We start from the raw sequence: 18,565 nt of genomic DNA, 5'->3' as shown, positions 1-18,565 counted from the left end.
AGCTGAATATATTATATATCCAGCGCTATGGCCTACCATAGCATACCTAGAACCCGTTTCAGCACCGGAAAGCATCAGGCACGGTATTTTTTTTTTTTATATTCTGATCTTTTTTCGTACTTCTTTTGAGAATTTGTGTGTGTCTGTGTGTGTGTGTAATTGACGTATTTTCTTTCTTTCTTCTTTCAATTACCATCTGGATCTCCGGATTACCGCGATCGCCATAAAGAAATCCGATAAACGAGGCAATACCCTCGACAGTAAACCAAGTAACTCACTCAAGAAGTGGTAGAGGTCTATAGTGAGCCTCCACACGTTGTTGTGCCCGGGCACGAGCGTGGGGTGCAGCGGCTCCCCCGCGCCCCCGCGCCCCTCCACCGCCGCCGTCACTGTGAGAGACACCCCCGCCGCCTGCCAGGCTGGGAGGGGGGAGCCGTCGTGGTAGGATACCACCATCTGTTGGGGGGTAGATTTACTTTATTAACTTATACTAGCTGTTCCCGCCGCGCGCTTCGCTTCGCCTTAAAAAGTTTTCCCATGGGAATTCCGGGATAAAAAGTAGCCTATGTTCTTTCCCAGGGTCTAGACCGTATGTATACCAAATTTCATTGAAATGCATTCAGTAGTTTTAGACAGACAGACAGACAGACAGACACAGTTACTTTCGCATTTATAATATTAGTTAGGATTAGGATAGTTAGGATTAGGATCTGTGGTTTAGGAAATGGGAAATGTGTGAAAAATTGGCTGCGTTCCTCGCATGGCATGTTTAAAAACAAGTTCGGATTCTCCAACCATATCAGAGCACATGCGAGAAGATAGACAGGGTCGCTGTCGTCGGATACGACGAGGAGGCCATCATCATATACTTGGTGGATTATTACGGTGCCAGCGACACGCCCGCCGCCTGACAGGCCGGCGGACGCCGCTGTGGTTTGATACCACCACATGTTGGTTTGGGGGGTTCCGCTCATCTGGCATAATCTTTATTGACCAAAACTCATTTCGCATAACTCGTATGGTCTAAACTTTTTTGGCCGAACCATCACTTTGCCAAGACTTATGTGGCATAAGGCTCGTTTCGTCTAAAACTCTTTAGGCACAATCTTTAAACACCTAAGTTTCGTTTGCTCAAATTTATGTTCGTCTATACCTATGTATAATCTTGTTTCTCCTAATGCTATCTTAATAAATAATATATTAAGTAAGTAGTAAATGTACAAATTGTGGTATTTTTCCCCTACATCCCGAAAATCACGATATTGTATGATCAAAAAATCGAAAGTTAACGACCAATATAACTATTACAAACCCCATGAGATCGAAACCTAAAAATAGGTGCGACGACGAGCAAAGCGAGGAGGAGCGTGTTAGGTGCACATGTTCATCAAAACCAAAGCGAAGCGGAGCGAAGCGGAGCGGAGCGTTTTCCAAACAGGGAAAACAATACAAGGCACCAGTTTGCGCTATGTAGGGAGACGCTCCGTCAAAGTTAAAGCCAAACCAATATTATTAAGTACTTTGTATAAACCTATGCCATAGCATTATTAGGCTATTCAAGATTTGGCCATACCATTATTAGGCTAAACAATGTTATGCGAAATAACTTTTTACTAAACGAGATTTATGCCATACGATTTTCGGCGTAACGAGACTTTGACCAAACGTTACTATGCAATACGAGATTAGGCAAAAAAATCTTATGCCAAAAAAGGTAGAACCTGGTTTGGGGATAGAGGGTAGCTAGATGACTTTTTCTAATCCGAACATATATTGGCTGCGGAATAGCCCTTATTCTATAGGACTGTAGTTTGTAAAATATTGAGGTTCATCATTAATATCAAAATAGGTATATGCAAAATATGCAAATAACTGGAAAATGTATTAATACGTAAGAACTTTGTTTTGTAATGTCCAATGTTTACGAGGCGCCATTATGTGAAAATTTAGGAATATCAATAAATAAAGCTGTTATAATTGTGAACTACTTACATAGACATCAAAAGGCATGGACGGCTTGAAGACCTGAGGCGAACCTCCCAGAATGGTGACTGCTACCGACGAATTGTATATTCTGAAATAAAAAATGACAATTTCAAACATGTTGAAATAAATCATCAATTATATCGATCAATTTATAAATAATGTACAATATGGACCACCAGATACCCGCTTACTCTATTTTCCGTAAAAGTTAGATCATTTCCATTTTCATCTAAGAAATGTCATGTACGATTAATCGTCATGTCACTGCGCAGCGACGACGTTGCGACGACGAAACGCAGCGCAAGGGTCGTTGGCTTTTAAATAGGTTTAAGGTTTAAGATACTTTATTTCTCTTAAGAACATTATAAAAAACATTCACTCAAAATGAGAACTTAAAATTCTAAATATTGTTACTTACAGTCCAACTACAAAGTCGTGAAAACGGAAGTGGAGTTTAAGATCGTATTTAATCGATCTGTTATATTTATTAAGTAGGCGTAATGTCTAATGTATCTGGCGTTAGGGTGAGGCCCTGCTGGTGCGTTACCTGGCGATGCTGTAGCCCTCGATGACGTCGTCGTGATGATGACCTCCACTGTGTCCAGCTGCGTTAGGGTGAGGCCCTGCTGGTGCGTTACCTGGCGATGCTGTAGCCCTCGATGACTATGTCCAGGTCCCCCACGCTCGCCGTGATGATGACCTCCACTGTGTCCAGCTGCGTTAGGGTGAGGCCCCGCTGGTGCGTTACCTGGCGATGCTGTAGCCCTCGATGACTATGTCCAGGTCCCCCACGCTCGCCGTGATGATGACCTCCACTGTGTCCAGCTGCGTTAGGGTGAGGCCCCGCTGGTGCGTTACCTGGCGATGCTGTAGCCCTCGATGACTATGTCCAGGTCCCCCACGCTCGCCGTGATGATGACCTCCACTGTGTCCAGCTGCGTTAGGGTGAGGCCCCGCTGGTGCGTTACCTGGCGATGCTGTAGCCCTCGATGACGTCATCCAGGAAGGGGTCCCCCACGCTCGCCGTGATGATGACCTCCACGCCGTCCAACTGGGGCACCAGCTGAGCAAGCTCCGCCATCGGGTACTTGAAGTCGTATGTGCCGTTGAACTGGAGAGGGTAGTTAGGTTGGTTAGTTATGTGGAGATAGATAGGAGGTTATTGCGAGTTTTATATTTTTTTAATGCAGCTCTGAAGGGCTACTACGGGGCGCATTTAAGACGTGACAAAAGATCACCGAGCTTGATGCATAACTTTTTGTCGTAATTGCGCAACGGGCTAGCCCTTCTGCATTGTGTTCCACTGTTGGGCAAAGGCATCCTTATAAACTATCCACTTTTACCGATCATTTGCTCCATTTATTTGTATAAAATAAACGTTTTGCACATCGAAATAAGTAAATAGAATGGAATTATTGGGATTGCTAACTTTACCCAATCTGACTGAATCACACTGCGGGCTATGTGTGATGATAGATCCAAAAGTTATGCAAAGTACAACTAATTAATACGAATCGCACTAAAAAGTGTGTGAATCGCCCTTTAGATAAATTATCTTAAGTAATCAATCTTTTTTTAGGGGCAGTAGCAAAGAGATATAAACAGACTTTTATCAAGTTTATTCAGGAACTTAATCGTAAAAATACATAAAAAACAATACTCACAAATCTCAAATACGGCAGCTGATCATAATACCCGTTATTCCCGTAATAGCTCGAGTAAGTCGACTGTCCGGCCGTATTATACGTGTTATAGTTGGGGTTATTCTGGTAATTGGGGTTATTCTGGAACGTGGGGCTATTGGGGTTGTAGTTGGGGCTGTTGGGGTTATTCTCGTTGTTCTGGTTGAGCGCGTAGGTCACGGGGTCGGGTTTTGTCATCCAGAACGGGTACTTTTCATCCTGTTGGCGAGAATTGTGTTTTTAGTTTCATGAAAAATTGAGAATTTACACATGTAAAACTATGGTTTTAGGCACACAGTAGCACAGCAGGGGTCAGATTAGTGCCTTACTTTTTAAAGATCATAGATTTTATTCTCTATTTTCAATAGATTAATTAATAAAAAAAAATAATGTACATATAATACAAAAGTTTGCAAAATAGAACAACTAGATTAAAAACTGGTAATAACGCACGCATATTAAGAAGCAAAACTGAAATGGCTGTCGGACTAATACTATCTTGTCATAGTCGTAGTTCTGTTGGCTCTCCTTCCTTCTTCTGCATGCAAAACACGGGCATCTTTTTTCGGTTTGTTACTTTATCTGCGCGCATTATACGATTGTGACTTTACAGGCGAACAAAAGGGAACACCATTTGAGATCAAATTAGGGCGTATTCACACGGGATTCGTTCAAATCGAGTGTGTACTCACAAAGTTGAAGACCCTGGTGTAGACCTTCTGCTTGTCGTACCACCAGTCCGGCTGGTCCTTCTGGTTGGGCTGCCCCGGCAGGTACAGCTGCTCCGACACGCGACCGAACTCGTCTATCATCTGCAAGAGAGGTTTTCTATACAGCACATGCTGAGTCAGAGCCTTTTTGTCGGCACAATACTCAAATTTGTGTTCATTGTATTTCTGTGTATGTGGGTTATTTTTGCAGACCTAAATAAATGAGTTTTCTTTACTACAATTTATTTAACGATTTTTGGGGTTTCTTACTGGATACTGTTATGTATTTCGTGAGCAAGTATATTATATGATGTTATACCTGTCCAGGCCCGAGGTTGAATGGAGACTGGAAGCCGGTTTCGTTGTATAAATAGGGGTTGTAGTTTTGACGAACTGTGAACAAGAAAGACATAATTATGTATTTAAACTGCGACTGACGTTATATCTCCGCCTTCTAATCGTTGTGATTATAGCAATCACTTCTAGCCAAAAAGCGGGGCATAGTAGTTATTGAACCGCATCGAAGTCGTTAGCAACGTTTTTTGGATGTCTCTTAAAGTTATGTTAGGAAACATCCAATAAATTAGAGGAATATGTGAGTTGTGATAAAAAGAAGAGCTTATAAGTTGAAAAAAAAACATTCATTTTCTTCTCTAGACCTTCTACTAAATAAGTGTAAAACTCCCTTACCTCGAGTATACTGATTATTCCCATACGGCACCGGACCGCCGAACTGCCCGCGGTTATTAAACTGCCCGTCCCGGTAATACCGCGGCCGGTACTGCGGGATCGGCCTCACGGTGGCCTTCAGCGTCAGGTTGCCCCGCACCGGCGCGCCGGACGTGTAGTTGGCCATTATGCGACCGTAGATGAACGGGTCCGTGTTGAAGAAGAAGGCTGGCATTGTCACGTTCACCTACGGATTAGATCAAGATTAACCCCCAAATTTATAGAGCTTTTTGCTTCACTTTACAATAGGTTTAAAATTGACGTGGTGACAAACGAATTTCAACTTTTTCACTGACGTAAATTGTCGAAACTCATGTGTTTCAAAGTCAATTTTAACCTTGTTATAAATTTACAATATGTTCTGTGAATTTGAGGGTAAGTATAAGGCTGTGTTTTTGTGTAATGCAATGGTATGCTCTGTTAGGGGTTTTGAAAGTTATGTTTGGTGGGTTACGGGATTCGTAAATCATAAGTCGGAAAACGTTAACAGATATCTTATAACATGCTGATACATTTTTTTGGTAAATATCGACATGAGAGTTTCGAATGAAGTCAGGCACACAGATATTATTTATAATTATTCATAGAAACTTTGCTTTAAGGGTGCCAATTTTGCCGCATTCGGCAGAATTTCCTCCTTAGCTGCCATCTCCGTCAGTTGCGACGTCATTCTGTGATCTGTGAAGGCAAATCTCAGTGCCTCTGTTACAGATCGTTTCACTAAAGGTGACCAAAAATTTTGTCCCATATACATTTCAGTTTCGGGCTTAGATATAACATGCTGCACATGTAGGTTTCGGTTTAGTATACCCTTTTTGCAACACCCTGTATACCTCGAAGCGCGTCTGGTAATACTCCTCGACGAGGAACGTGGTCTGCTCCAGCTGCCCCAGCGCCTCCACGCGGATGGACCACTCGCCGAACAGCGGCTGGTCCGTGGTCCAACATCACTCTGTGTGTGTATGTGTGAGTGTGTGTGTGTGTTACCTCGAAGCGCGTCTGGTAGTACTCCTCGACCAGGAACGTGGTCTGCTCCAGCTGCCCCAGCGCCTCCACGCGGATGGACCACTCGCCGAACAGCGGCTGGTCCGTGGTCCAACATCACTCTGTGTGTGTATGTGTGAGTGTGTGTGTGTGTTACCTCGAAGCGCGTCTGGTAGTACTCCTCGACCAGGAACGTGGTCTGCTCCAGCTGCCCCAGCGCCTCCACGCGGATGGACCACTCGCCGAACAGCGGCTGGTCCGTGGTCCAACATCACTCTGTGTGTGTATGTGTGAGTGTGTGTGTGTGTTACCTCGAAGCGCGTCTGGTAGTACTCCTCGACCAGGAACGTGGTCTGCTCCAGCTGCCCCAGCGCCTCCACGCGGATGGACCACTCGCCGAACAGCGGCTGGTCCGTGGTCCAACATCACTCTGTGTGTGTATGTGTGAGTGTGTGTGTGTGTTACCTCGAAGCGCGTCTGGTAGTACTCCTCGACCAGGAACGTGGTCTGCTCCAGCTGCCCCAGCGCCTCCACGCGGATGGACCACTCGCCGAACAGCGGCTGGTCCGTGGTCCAACATCACTCTGTGTGTGTATGTGTGAGTGTGTGTGTGTGTTACCTCGAAGCGCGTCTGGTAGTACTCCTCGACCAGGAACGTGGTCTGCTCCAGCTGCCCCAGCGCCTCCACGCGGATGGACCACTCGCCGAACAGCGGCTGGTCCGTGGTCCAACATCACTCTGTGTGTGTATGTGTGAGTGTGTGTGTGTGTTACCTCGAAGCGCGTCTGGTAGTACTCCTCGACCAGGAACGTGGTCTGCTCCAGCTGCCCCAGCGCCTCCACGCGGATGGACCACTCGCCGAACAGCGGCTGGTCCGTGGTCCAACATCACTCTGTGTGTGTATGTGTGAGTGTGTGTGTGTGTTACCTCGAAGCGCGTCAGGTAGTACTCCTCGACCAGGAACGTGGTCTGCTCCAGCTGCCCCAGCGCCTCCACGCGGATGGACCACTCGCCGAACAGCGGCTGGTCCGTGGTCCAACATCACTCTGTGTGTGTATGTGTGAGTGTGTGTGTGTGTTACCTCGAAGCGCGTCTGGTAGTACTCCTCGACCAGGAACGTGGTCTGCTCCAGCTGCCCCAGCGCCTCCACGCGGATGGACCACTCGCCGAACAGCGGCTGGTCCGTGGTCCAACATCACTCTGTGTGTGTATGTGTGAGTGTGTGTGTGTGTTACCTCGAAGCGCGTCTGGTAGTACTCCTCGACCAGGAACGTGGTCTGCTCCAGCTGCCCCAGCGCCTCCACGCGGATGGACCACTCGCCGAACAGCGGCTGGTCCGTGGTCCAACATCACTCTGTGTGTGTATGTGTGAGTGTGTGTGTGTGTTACCTCGAAGCGCGTCTGGTAGTACTCCTCGACCAGGAACGTGGTCTGCTCCAGCTGCCCCAGCGCCTCCACGCGGATGGACCACTCGCCGAACAGCGGCTGGTCCGTGGTCCAACATCACTCTGTGTGTGTATGTGTGAGTGTGTGTGTGTGTTACCTCGAAGCGCGTCTGGTAGTACTCCTCGACCAGGAACGTGGTCTGCTCCAGCTGCCCCAGCGCCTCCACGCGGATGGACCACTCGCCAAACAGCGGCTGGTCCGACAGAGAGTATTGGAGGGACACCGTGCCGAAGTTGCTCTGGAAGGAAGAATGTTACTGTAATACCGCAAAAAACATTGTTTTAACGAGTGATTGATTTTTAAGGTGTTTGATAGCGCTAAACATCTCTTAAATACTGTGTAAGTTTTTGTGGTAAGGCCATTTATGTTTTAATTGTAACATGAACTAAAACTTCTCGCTATTCGGAAAAAGTGCACTTGTTCAGTGGATGTACAGATGGGATTAAAATGTGATGTTTTTGTTATTTTCTTGATCTTCTTAGTGTGTCATATGTGATAAAGCTGGAGTAGAATATTAAGTCAGAGGGTGCTCTACTCTAACCGGGTGCGCCGCCCGTACGCTTATTTATAGGAACAGTTTTGTAAAACCTCACTCTGGGAGGCTAGAAAACCGCCCGCTACCCGCTATTTATTTCAGACACAAAATCAATGGTTTCTAGTACATACGTTCGGCTACACAAATATGTATTTTGCTATCTAAATAGAAGAATATGATAACTATTGTTTTGAATATATTTTGCCAATATCTTGTCTTCATAAGTAAATGCGTATCGTATAAAGCCCAGCGTTGGGCGGCCCCCCGCGAGATGGACGGACGATATAGTCAAGTCCGCGGGGAAGCACTGGTTGCGGGCCGCCTCCGATCGGACAAGGTGGAAATCATTGGGGGAGGCTTATGTTCAGCAGTGAACGTCTATGGCTGATATAAGTTCTTGGGTTTATACTTAGAGCATCAAAAGACTTCAAAAGTGCAAAGGTCCTAAAAATACTATATTGCACTTATGTTCGTAGTAATCTAGAATATGCGTCACAAGTATGGAACCCCATGTACAATGTCCATATTGAAAGACTTGAAAAAGTCCAAAGAAAGTTTATGCGGCATCTCAACTTTCGTAACTTTTGTAATGTGAGCGATTATGAAGAGTCCTGCAGAAAGCACCATCTACTCCCCCTGACCGAGCGTCGTGCTATATCGGATATAGTTTATCTAATTAAGATCGCGAGAGGTGAGATTGACTGTCCTAATCTGCTTAGTAAGCTTTTATTTTATTATTGTAATCGTACAGTAAGACATACGCATACATTCCATACCAATGCGGTTACTACTAACTATAGAGCAAACTCATTTCTCCTGCGATCCTGTAGGAAATTCAATAAGCTGGAGCGCGAAGTAGATCTGGATCTATTCTTCACAAGCATTCCAAAGGTGAGGCAGGCGATTAGCAGACAATTTTTTGGTGCAAGCGATAAACCATAATTAAGTTTTGTTTTTTGTATTTTGTAAACCAGTAGATTACTTTACTATATAGTAGGTGACTATATTATAGTAGTATGTACTATGTTTCTCGCAAATAGTGTGTTTTACTAAGTAAGCGCTTATCACTTTTTTTTTTCTTCTTGTTCTGTATTCCATCAGTGGTCTCTTTTAAATGGCTTATTGATTCTATAATTATAATACTTTACTGTGTAATGAATAGCTGTTAGTGACCCGACAATTATAAAATAAAATAAATAAAATAAATAAACAAAAAACAGTGTACAACAACTGGAGTATCTAAATGCCTTATTCAGGCAGGAAGATGATCCGTTCGGACGGTCGTTACTGTAATCAGATACGACAGCGAGCGCTGACCACTAAGCGGGTGTGAGGTTACACAATGGAGTGCTAAATGCTGAGCTTACATTTCACGTGCTTTTATAGGGTTGAAAGTCTATGGTTGGTTGTGAAATATTAGATTTACTGCGGTTACAGATGGCGTAAAAAGGTATTGTTTAAGGGAGTGATCGCAAGAATACTTTCAAACAAAAACGATATAAACATAAATTCCAGATAAGTCAGTTCCTTCAAGGATATTATAGAATTCATAGGAATTATCATCTATCTACGAATTAAACATTTCTTTTCTATCTACGAAACAGATATGGGTGCCATTAATAGGCCGTCGTTTGGGGACTTAAGTGCCTGCAATTAGTGTAGGTCTGACTCATAAAAGCTAATTATGGTTTTAAAACTATGTTGATTTCATTTGAAGTCCCAAATAGTTGATGATAAGGGTGCTTGTTTTGTTGTTGTTATAGTCCTGTTACTCCCCTGTGGAGCTTAGTGCTTGTTTTCCCCAAGGTATTTCCTTCATGGCGCGTAAAAGCTGAGAACCGAGAGTGCTAAGGCGATGCTTGGTAAAAGCCTCTCTAGTGGACTATTTTCGGCTGATGATCAAAAGTCTGATTCAGAAAAGGCCTCCCCTAGCTACAAAGAAACTGTATCTTATACATCTGGTGCAGTCTGCTAACCCTGAGCAGTTAGCGCGCATACCTTAATGACAAGTGATATGTAACTATACCTGTCTGGAGAGCCAGCGCTTCATGATGCGTCCGTTGGGGTCGAGGATGAACACGTCGATGGAGTGGCCGAACGCCTTCAGCTCCGTGTTGATTGGGATCGTACGGAATTTAACTAGAAACAAAAAAAGAGGGTTATCACAATTACATGTTAACCATAAATGAATAAATTTATATATTATGCGTGACATTATTATTGTAACCACCTTTACTTACAACTCATCAATATGCATGAAGGTAGCAATAATGGTTGAAGTCCTTTGGGAAATATCGAGGTATAATGTAACTACTTGCGTACTTATTTACTTTCTATCAGTCATGTATATCATATAATCTTGATGTAGATAACTGATATTCCTTCTGTATCTTAACATCATGTATTATAGAATTGTGGATGAATAAACGAAACTGTAGAGAATTCAACCAGCATTCTTTATATCAAGTATACGTAATGTGAGGGTAGAGGGTGCGCGAAATGAGCCTCCTCGAGTGGAGTGGGGCTGTTAGGGAATGAAAGTAATCTGACTAGTCGATCCTTTTACCAAAGCAATTAAGCACCAACCTTATTTTTGTCACATATACAATAAGAAAAAGCATTCCAAAGATGTCTCACCAGTCTGCCCTTGCATGTACACAGGCTTGTCAGTCTGTATGAAGATGGTCATGAACCGCCTGGAGAATGTGAGCTGGGTCTCGTTCACGAAAGCCTTCCCTCCGAATGGATCGTCTAAGTATAGCCCCTCGACTCGCAACTTGTAGTCGCCTGGGACTGTGGTAGCCGGGATCTGGGGGTGAGGATTTGTTGATAAGTGTTATGTAGCTTACACAGCATCATCTACTTTAGTGTGATACAGCCTTGGCTCTTTATTATTGTTAGAGAGGCAATAATAACATCTATCTATCATAGTTTATACTAAGGTTTTATCAGTCATCAAGGTATAATAAACAAATGCTCAGTAAATCTCTCACCACATTTCTACAAATAAACATTCTATGCCATATTAATCATGGTGTAGCTATTAGAAGCTTACGAAGGCAGTGTAGACCTTGGGGAATTTGGAGATATGCACAAAAAAGAGCCATGTAGAGGTACTGACACCCCCACAGAGAATAGAATAGAAATCATGGTTGAGGCAACTGATTCATAATAAGTAATTTTTTGCAATTTTTAGAAACAAAGGAAGTCTTTAGTTAAGTGGCAACCTCACGGCTCTCTCTTGGTTTGGCAATATTAGTTGGCTGCCAATAATGAAAATTTTTCTTTGTTCCATACTTTGGTAATACTCACTCTCATGTTCAATATCTCTGGCACTCCCTCTTTGACTCTTGCATTGACATCAGATATCTCCACTCCATTGCAGGAAATAGAGGCTCTTATAGTCATCTGCAACTTAGCTCTGAGGATGTTGGCAGATATCTTGTATATCTGACCCGGTCGCACCATCCTTGATGCTACAATGAAGTATGTCCTGGAAGGAAATATGCAAATTAGTACAATGGTTGGATTATCTAAAATTTCATAATTTACTTTCTTTCTCTTCAGGTTTCTTCCATATTTTCCCAAATTCATACATAAATGGCTATTTTAAAAGGTACTTACGCTTCATTTATGATGAGGTTGTCATATTCAGAACTGGGAGGTTGGAAGGCCCCGGCTGCTCCCCTGCCAGTGTCATATGGAACCCTGGGTGTGGCCTCAGGATTATAAGCATTTGGATCATTCCTGATCTTATAACGGTCTGGATCAGTTGGATCATAAATTATTGGATCATATTGATTTCTGTTTGAGTCATATTGATTATTTGTTGGATCATATTGATTTCTTATTGGGTCGTACTGGCTCCTATTTGGATCATACTGACTCCTAGTCGGATCATACTGACTCCTTGTAGGATCATACTGACTTCTGGTTGGATCATACTGACTTCTGGTGGGATCATACTGGCTCCTGTTTGGATCATACTGGTTGGGGTTCAGCTGGCCCCTGTTATCTGGCCTGTATTTTCTGGCTGGATCATAGGGGTTGTCATATCTTGGATTGTTTGGGTCATAATTAGCATTATAGTCATTTGTAGGGTTCACATCGGAGCCAGGCAAGTTTGTGTAATCCTGTGCTGAACACAGTAATACTGTTGTTGAAATTATGTATAAAAATATGAGATTCATAGTTCCTTTTGTATTGTTATCTGAAACAAAGTGTAATTATTAATAGTATGGTTTATGTATATGTTGATATTGATAAGCAGCAGTACTTCTTATGAAATAACTTGTGATTTGTTTACTATCAAGAGCAAAGCTTTGAACTATAGGTTCTACCGGATTTCACCATAAAAACTAATACGTTGCAAATGAAAACGTAAACAGTAGCGTAAAGTTATCCATTTCAAATATACAGTAACAGGGTTAGCGGTGGTAGCTTGTGATGTAATTAAAACCACCCTTTAGCCAATGGAAGTCAGTATTAACCTTAATTTTAATTCAATAACAATGGAAATACTTACGAAGTTAACGCCCATGGAAACGCCTGGCCGCAGCTCAACATAAGTAACACAGGAACATTAGGATTTACACTCACTATCATAAGCCGAAAATAACAAAAGTCTACTATTTACAAAAGTTTTGCAGGAATGTAAAAATAAGTTTCTCCCATTACTTTTTTATTTCATTGTAGAAAAATAAACTCAGTTCGCGCAGCCGCACCGCTTACCACGCCCGTTCACAGAGTATTAGACCGTTAAAAACACAAAAATGCCAATTTACCACAGAGTAATTGAGGAGAGAAAAAACGGTTTTTATCGACGATGTTCTATCGATATATTTTTAAATATTGCTTGCGCGACATAGTTGTTATTCTGAGTTCTGTAACTGACCTACTTTTTCATACCTATCTATCCCCGATGCACTGAACTCATAAAATTCATTTCATTTTAAATTTTAATCAAACCGCCGTATTTAACGTGATTCGCGATATACTATATTTAACTACTGTTCCGTGTTTAGGACATGGTAGGTACCAGAATCTTAGGTAGCTCGACTCCACATAGTCCACATGCTAATAACTTGGTTGAGGTCAGCGTGCTAGCTGCATGACATTGCAACCAAATAGGTACTGCTAGCGCAGCTCCGTACAGCGCTGGGGCGAGAGCTACTTATATATAAATAATAAATTATAATAGTATACTTACTCCACTAATATCACGGTCCGAAGTCCATACAATCTGGTATGATGGTGGTAGTGAAGACTATCCTCCACCGAAACATTTCAGGTTTCAGGTCCAAGTCTTCTATTTAGATGCACCGTTCATAGGGTAATGTACCAAGTTCAGGATAAGATGAGCAAGGCTCCGATGTAGTGAAATGCAAACTATGACTTGTGCACGTACCTAACAGACAAGCTGCAGTCGTAGCACGGAGCATAAGGCATATAACTGCGTGATAAAATATTATCGATTGTAAGGACATTATTTAATCCTGAGGCCTTCGTACCTATGAAACGGCCGCCATGTCTGAGATTAGGTTAAAGTTTTTAGATAGTTATGTACTGTTTAACATAGAAAACAAATGACAACGAGCTCACCACCACTTTACTCGTACGTACGTGTGGTGGTGGTGTACGTTTTTTTGTGGTGGTTAATGGGATAATTAGCATGGCCGAACTTCATACTCTAATGGTTGCAAAATGTAACATTATTCATTTAGTTCCGTAATCTTCTAGTCTAGACCCTTCAGGTCCATAATGTCCCTTTCCCAAAATGTCCCCTGGTATCATAATGTCCCTTCCCTAAAATGTCCCTTTCCCATAATGTCCTAGAGGGTCTGATTAGGTGTTGTCACAGCTTCCTGTCTCATTCACTCACGTGCGGCATCGAGAAGTTGTGACAACACATGGTTTCACCCATGGTGTTAAGGGCCAGATTGACGTACGAGTAAGTACGCACACTTAAAACTCAACGAACTTTTTTGTTTTTGTGAAGTAGGTTCGCGAATTTAAGGTGACAAACGAGCGAAATAGTTCGTCGAGCCATAAGTACGCATACTTACTCGCACGTCTTTCTGGCCCTTAAATACTGTTTTTAATATTTTTCTAAGTCCAAATCTATTAAAATTTCACTGATTGCAGGAATAGTTAAGACTGTAGAAGCAATACAGGGGTTCATTTATTTATTAAGTGTTTATTGTTTAATATTTTGTTACACGAATGTGTGTACACGGGTAAACTTCATAGGGGTAACAAAATAAAAAAGATTCTGATTATGAAATTCTAATTAACCACTGAGTTCTCCACAAATGTTGTAAGCAAGGACTCTATAAACAAAGGAACTGATAATAACTCCAATAGTAGGATAATACGCAAGAACTAATAACTGTAAGATGAACCTTAAGGGTAGGTACCTCCCGGGCCTTCCATCATATTGAAAACGCATTCATACGCCAGCATCCAATTTATCTTTTGACAAAAAAACTGTACAAAATATATTAAATATATACTCTGTAATGCTAAAAACTGTAACGCTACTTCCTCAACAGTCTCCCATCACGACTCTTAAACGATTTAAAAACACAACTTTCATTTCATCTCCATCATCATTACATCGTCATCATCATCATCATCGTCGCCTGCGAGAGCGCAGCGCGCGGGAGACCTATATACAAGTCAACATTTAAAAATCATACTCCGTCAATCACAAAAATACCTATTTTGATTTATAAATTTTATATATCGGGTGAAATTTGATACAGTTGTTGCGAAATCTTACGATCTAGGAGGCGCCGCGTCCCGTTTGCTTATCGTCCGTGCGTGGCTTTAGGTCCATAATATACAATAGTAAGTAGTGGTGCGGGGGGGGTGGCGCGCGGGTTAGTTCCGTTCGGCGTCGTCGCAGTCGCGTGAGATGTGGCCGGGCTTGCCACACACGTAGCAGGTCTTGGTGCCGTCGGGGCAGTTGCGCGAGATGTGGCCGGCCTTGTTGCAGTTGTAGCAGGTCTGGCCGGCGGAGTCGCGCCCGCCCTCGGGGCAGTTGCGGGCGATGTGGCCCGTCTTGTTGCAGTTGTAGCACGACGGCTCGTCCGGGCTCTGTGCGCACTCGCGCGCTATGTGCCCCGTGCCGTTACATCTGGAATGAGGGATAGGGAGTTGTTATTGTAAAAGCTGATGGCTGATTTTGTTGACTTGGGAATGGATTAGATTATGGTACTTTCAACTTTGCTCTGCTCCTGTGCAAGTCCTTGCGACACTTGGCTGGCACATGCCACATCACAAGTTTTAGGAAAAACAGTCTTTAACAACACTCGAAAAATAAAGATGTAGGGCAGTGAAGTGCCTGTCACCTGCAGTTTTGACTATTTTAAGAGTTACGACATACATCATTTCTCGGCCCTTGGGAGACTATATCAAAATTCAACAGCTAAAATCTCACCTGTAGCAACGGTCAGCCTCCTCCTTGCAGTCGCGCGCGAAGTGTCCCGTGCGGTTGCACTTGAAGCACTTCTCGCGCTGGCGGCTGAAGCCGGCGTCGCGCCCCGCGCCCGCGCCGCCGCCGCCGCCGCCGCCCGTCGTGCACTCCCGGGCGAAGTGACCCGTACGGTTGCATTTGTAGCACACGCTCGAACTCATTGCTGGAACAAAGGAGGTCGCACGTTAGGGTGTGCAAACTTATTGGAGATAAAAAGTAGAAAGGCTGGAACTTCTTGTTAAAAAAGTTTTTGGTGGGTTTGGGTGGGTTATATGCTACCATTTGTCTTGATTAAGATGTTGTGTGTAGTTTATTCCTATATTGAGATGTGTAGTAGTGGTTAGATAATCATTTTATGGCCTAGGTACCTATATCTATTCAAATGGAAATAATCACCTATAAGTACATCGTCATAGGTCGTAAACAACTAAGCACATCAGTAGGTATTAAGTACAGTTCACCTTCAATAATATGTAAACATTGCTATGAATCACTTTAATTCAAATATAAAAATGATAAGATACTGCTTGAGGTGACTGTACCACTATTGTGACTATAATCTTTATGTTCTTATAATTAAGACTACGCTTTATGCTCATCTGTGTGAGTTGTGACCTTTTGACCCTGGCCGTGGCCGCTGTTTAATCTGATAAAACATTTCAAGATCACGGCTATACCTAATTATTGTAAGCACATCTAGTTTTATAAAAGTAATGAAACATATGTATTTTATTAGATAAAAAAGCACATGTCTTGGCTCTTATGAAATAAAAAAACACTTATGAAATATTTCTATGGAGTTCAAAAATACAGTTAACATTTCTTACCAAATGGTTTGGTAAAGTATTTATAGTAAAGAAAATAACTCTAAAAACATAAAAGGCAAGAGAGATAACTCAGATTCATAAAATCTAGTTGGCTATTGTGAATTTCAAAGTTGCTGGTAAAAATTGTTTGAGATATTTTCAACAATCAACATTCCACTTTTCCCAAATTAAGTATAATTAAGATGTACTAGGCATGATGAAGCTGGCATTATTGTAGGCTGAACCAACAAGCTGTACTAATTATTGTGCAACAGACAAAATTCTGTTTCTACCATTGAAACTGACAATAGGCAGCTATACAACAATGTGAAAGCTGTATAATAAATACACAAGTGATATGCCATTCATGAACCAATGTTTAAATTAACATGTTGATACTCTGTGACTGAAGTTCCTGTGCATTGAATTGTATTAAATTTTACTCATACCATGAGTATTATAATGGGCGTATGTGAAGGCATACAGAAGGATAATGATGGTCATACTCAAATAAATGATAATATTCAAGATGTTGGCTTGGCATTTGCACCTATTTATGACAAATGGTGACTACTGACTGAAAAGTATAGTTTTTAATTGATAAGACTTAATTAAATAGACAGCTTTGATAAAAAAGATTGAATATTTAACCAATGTCCTCCATATACTCTATTTACTACATATAACATGCCAATAATTATCAAACATATAAATATTCATGTATTGAGATACTCAGTGAGCAATGTGTTATGAAAGTGTAATTGTCTGTCTTAGTTGTGCAGTACTCAGATATCTTACATTTTTCAGATCATATTTTACGTTCATAATTTGTAATTAGTTAACAAATCATTTATTTATTTATTAGTATTTATTATTAATTTCTATTTGATACCTCATTAGTAAGTTTATCTACAGCTACAATATTATTAGACAACCATGAGTAACTTAGAAAATTAAAGGCAATGTCACAAAATTAAGTACTTTACAATCTCTTTGCTCTAAAATCAATGTCAATAGGACCAAGTACATGGTTTCAATGGATCAAAGATCTATATTGAACTATACACCAGCAGTGATCAAACTAAGCAGAATATATCTCAGGAGTAAAGTACTTGAGTAACAAACACAACTTTAATAAAACACCACTAAAGGTCACATTAAACTGAGCTACAGGTCATTGATTTCTCCTCTAGCTGAGGCTACAGTGAGGTTAGGTCAAGTCATAGTTAAAGGTTAGAATGCATATCACCACTACATTTCGCCTTGAAAGCCTATTAAATCCACTATCAACTAATCAGATTTTACACAAAGATGTGTGACACATAGCTAGGCTACATAACAACGTACCTACCTATGTACTTGCAGTGGAAGGAAAATCTATTCCACATCTACAGAAAGTTAGTAAATGTTAAGATATCAAGTTGAATTTAAACGAGGGCCCTACGATATACTCTACAAGCAAGTTTAGCCCACCGGAGTAAAGAGTGCATGATGAAAATTACCGTTTTAGTTTTACAATGTATGTCACCCTAACCAGTAGATGTCACAGGAACCACGTTCAACAGCGTTACCGCCACAAATTACAAGTTTACAAGTGAAAAAGGCAATAATGAACCAAATGAAACTGCCTTCGTGGCTTTGCGAGCAGGGAAATCTGAGAAAACACAGCGGCCAAGTACATACAGCCAACGAAATGCAAACCACGTGTGGACGAACCGGCGGGGCACCGATTAACAATGGAATTCACACTTTTCACTTACCGATTTCTTGTGAAACTTCTTGAGCACTTAAAACACTATTAATTCGATCTATTTGCGATCGAAATTTCAATAGAATAGAGATATTCTCAGTAATTAATGACGCTTAGTTTGCAAGGAAGCCAGCCACCATCACTACAAATTCGTAAAAGACATTTTGTGCATAGACAACATGACATGTGTTAAAAAATTGTGTGCATTGAAAAAAATATATTCTTATAGTAAATTAAATCAGGAATCTAGATATGCTAATGAAATGAGTAAGAAACACAAGAAAATTGAATTTACCTGGGAAAAATGTGAAAAACTCGTCAATCTTCATCACAATCTTTATTATTGTAAACAATGAAACAGGCCTTGATTCGTCTATGGATAATTTAATCTAACCAATAGCGTCTCTCTAGCAACCAATCATATACGAGCACCTTTTTCGATTGGCCAATGAAAGCTTTC

The 18,565-nt window shown here is 41.8% G+C and overlaps 2 protein-coding genes across 5 annotated transcripts in view; both read right to left on the bottom strand.

Moving 5' to 3' along the window:
* LOC105388625 (CD109 antigen) overlaps positions 1-12,845 on the bottom strand; it is a 42,354-nt gene extending 29,509 nt beyond the window's left edge. The window contains exons 1-13 of one of the 3 annotated variants that reach the window (XM_048627555.1): positions 12,598-12,845; positions 11,697-12,282; positions 11,385-11,565; positions 10,710-10,881; positions 10,099-10,211; positions 7,635-7,775; positions 5,069-5,294; positions 4,698-4,771; positions 4,361-4,480; positions 3,651-3,887; positions 2,955-3,097; positions 1,993-2,074; positions 279-456 (exon numbers count right to left, since the gene is read on the bottom strand). In XM_048627555.1, coding sequence (XP_048483512.1) covers positions 279-456; positions 1,993-2,074; positions 2,955-3,097; positions 3,651-3,887; positions 4,361-4,480; positions 4,698-4,771; positions 5,069-5,294; positions 7,635-7,775; positions 10,099-10,211; positions 10,710-10,881; positions 11,385-11,565; positions 11,697-12,262 — 2,233 coding nt within the window. In that variant the 5' untranslated portion in view covers positions 12,263-12,282; positions 12,598-12,845. Of the gene's footprint in view, positions 1-278; positions 457-1,992; positions 2,075-2,954; positions 3,098-3,650; positions 3,888-4,360; positions 4,481-4,697; positions 4,772-5,068; positions 5,295-5,940; positions 6,066-6,094; positions 6,212-7,634; positions 7,776-10,098; positions 10,212-10,709; positions 10,882-11,384; positions 11,566-11,696; positions 12,283-12,597 lie in introns of those variants that run through there. The other 2 variants (XM_048627554.1, XM_048627553.1) reach the window with 2 other exon arrangements.
* A 1,403-nt stretch (positions 12,846-14,248) lies between these two features.
* On the bottom strand, positions 14,249-18,274 carry LOC105388626 (CCHC-type zinc finger nucleic acid binding protein). Of its 2 annotated transcripts, none has more exons than XM_038105883.2 (3): positions 18,116-18,274; positions 15,514-15,712; positions 14,249-15,210 (listed from the first exon to the last, which is right to left on the bottom strand). In XM_038105883.2, the coding sequence occupies exons 2-3, from the start codon at positions 15,708-15,710 to the stop codon at positions 14,955-14,957; spliced, it is 453 nt and encodes a 150-aa protein (XP_037961811.1). In that variant the 5' UTR covers positions 15,711-15,712; positions 18,116-18,274; the 3' UTR covers positions 14,249-14,954. The 2 variants fall into 2 exon arrangements, with proteins under 2 accessions (XP_037961811.1, XP_037961812.1); XM_038105884.2 differs by lacking the exon at positions 18,116-18,274 and adding an exon at positions 17,858-18,026.
* Positions 18,275-18,565: the final 291 nt, after the last annotated feature.

Source organism: Plutella xylostella, chromosome 19 (genome assembly GCF_932276165.1).
Source record: "Plutella xylostella chromosome 19, ilPluXylo3.1, whole genome shotgun sequence".
In the NCBI taxonomy this organism is placed as follows: Eukaryota; Metazoa; Arthropoda; class Insecta; order Lepidoptera; family Plutellidae; genus Plutella; species Plutella xylostella.
The sequence above is the reverse complement of the archived record's forward strand: the minus strand, read 5'-3'. Positions and strand labels throughout refer to the sequence as shown.

Excerpts from the sequence above, each read along its gene's own strand:
- LOC105388626 (XM_038105883.2), bottom strand. The coding sequence starts at position 15,710 with ATGAGTTCGAGCGTGTGCTACAAATGCAACCGTACGGGTCACTTCGCC. Across the intron at positions 15,211-15,513 it reads GAGGCTGACCGTTGCTACAG|ATGTAACGGCACGGGGCACA; the intron begins GTGAGATTTTAG and ends CCCTCATTCCAG.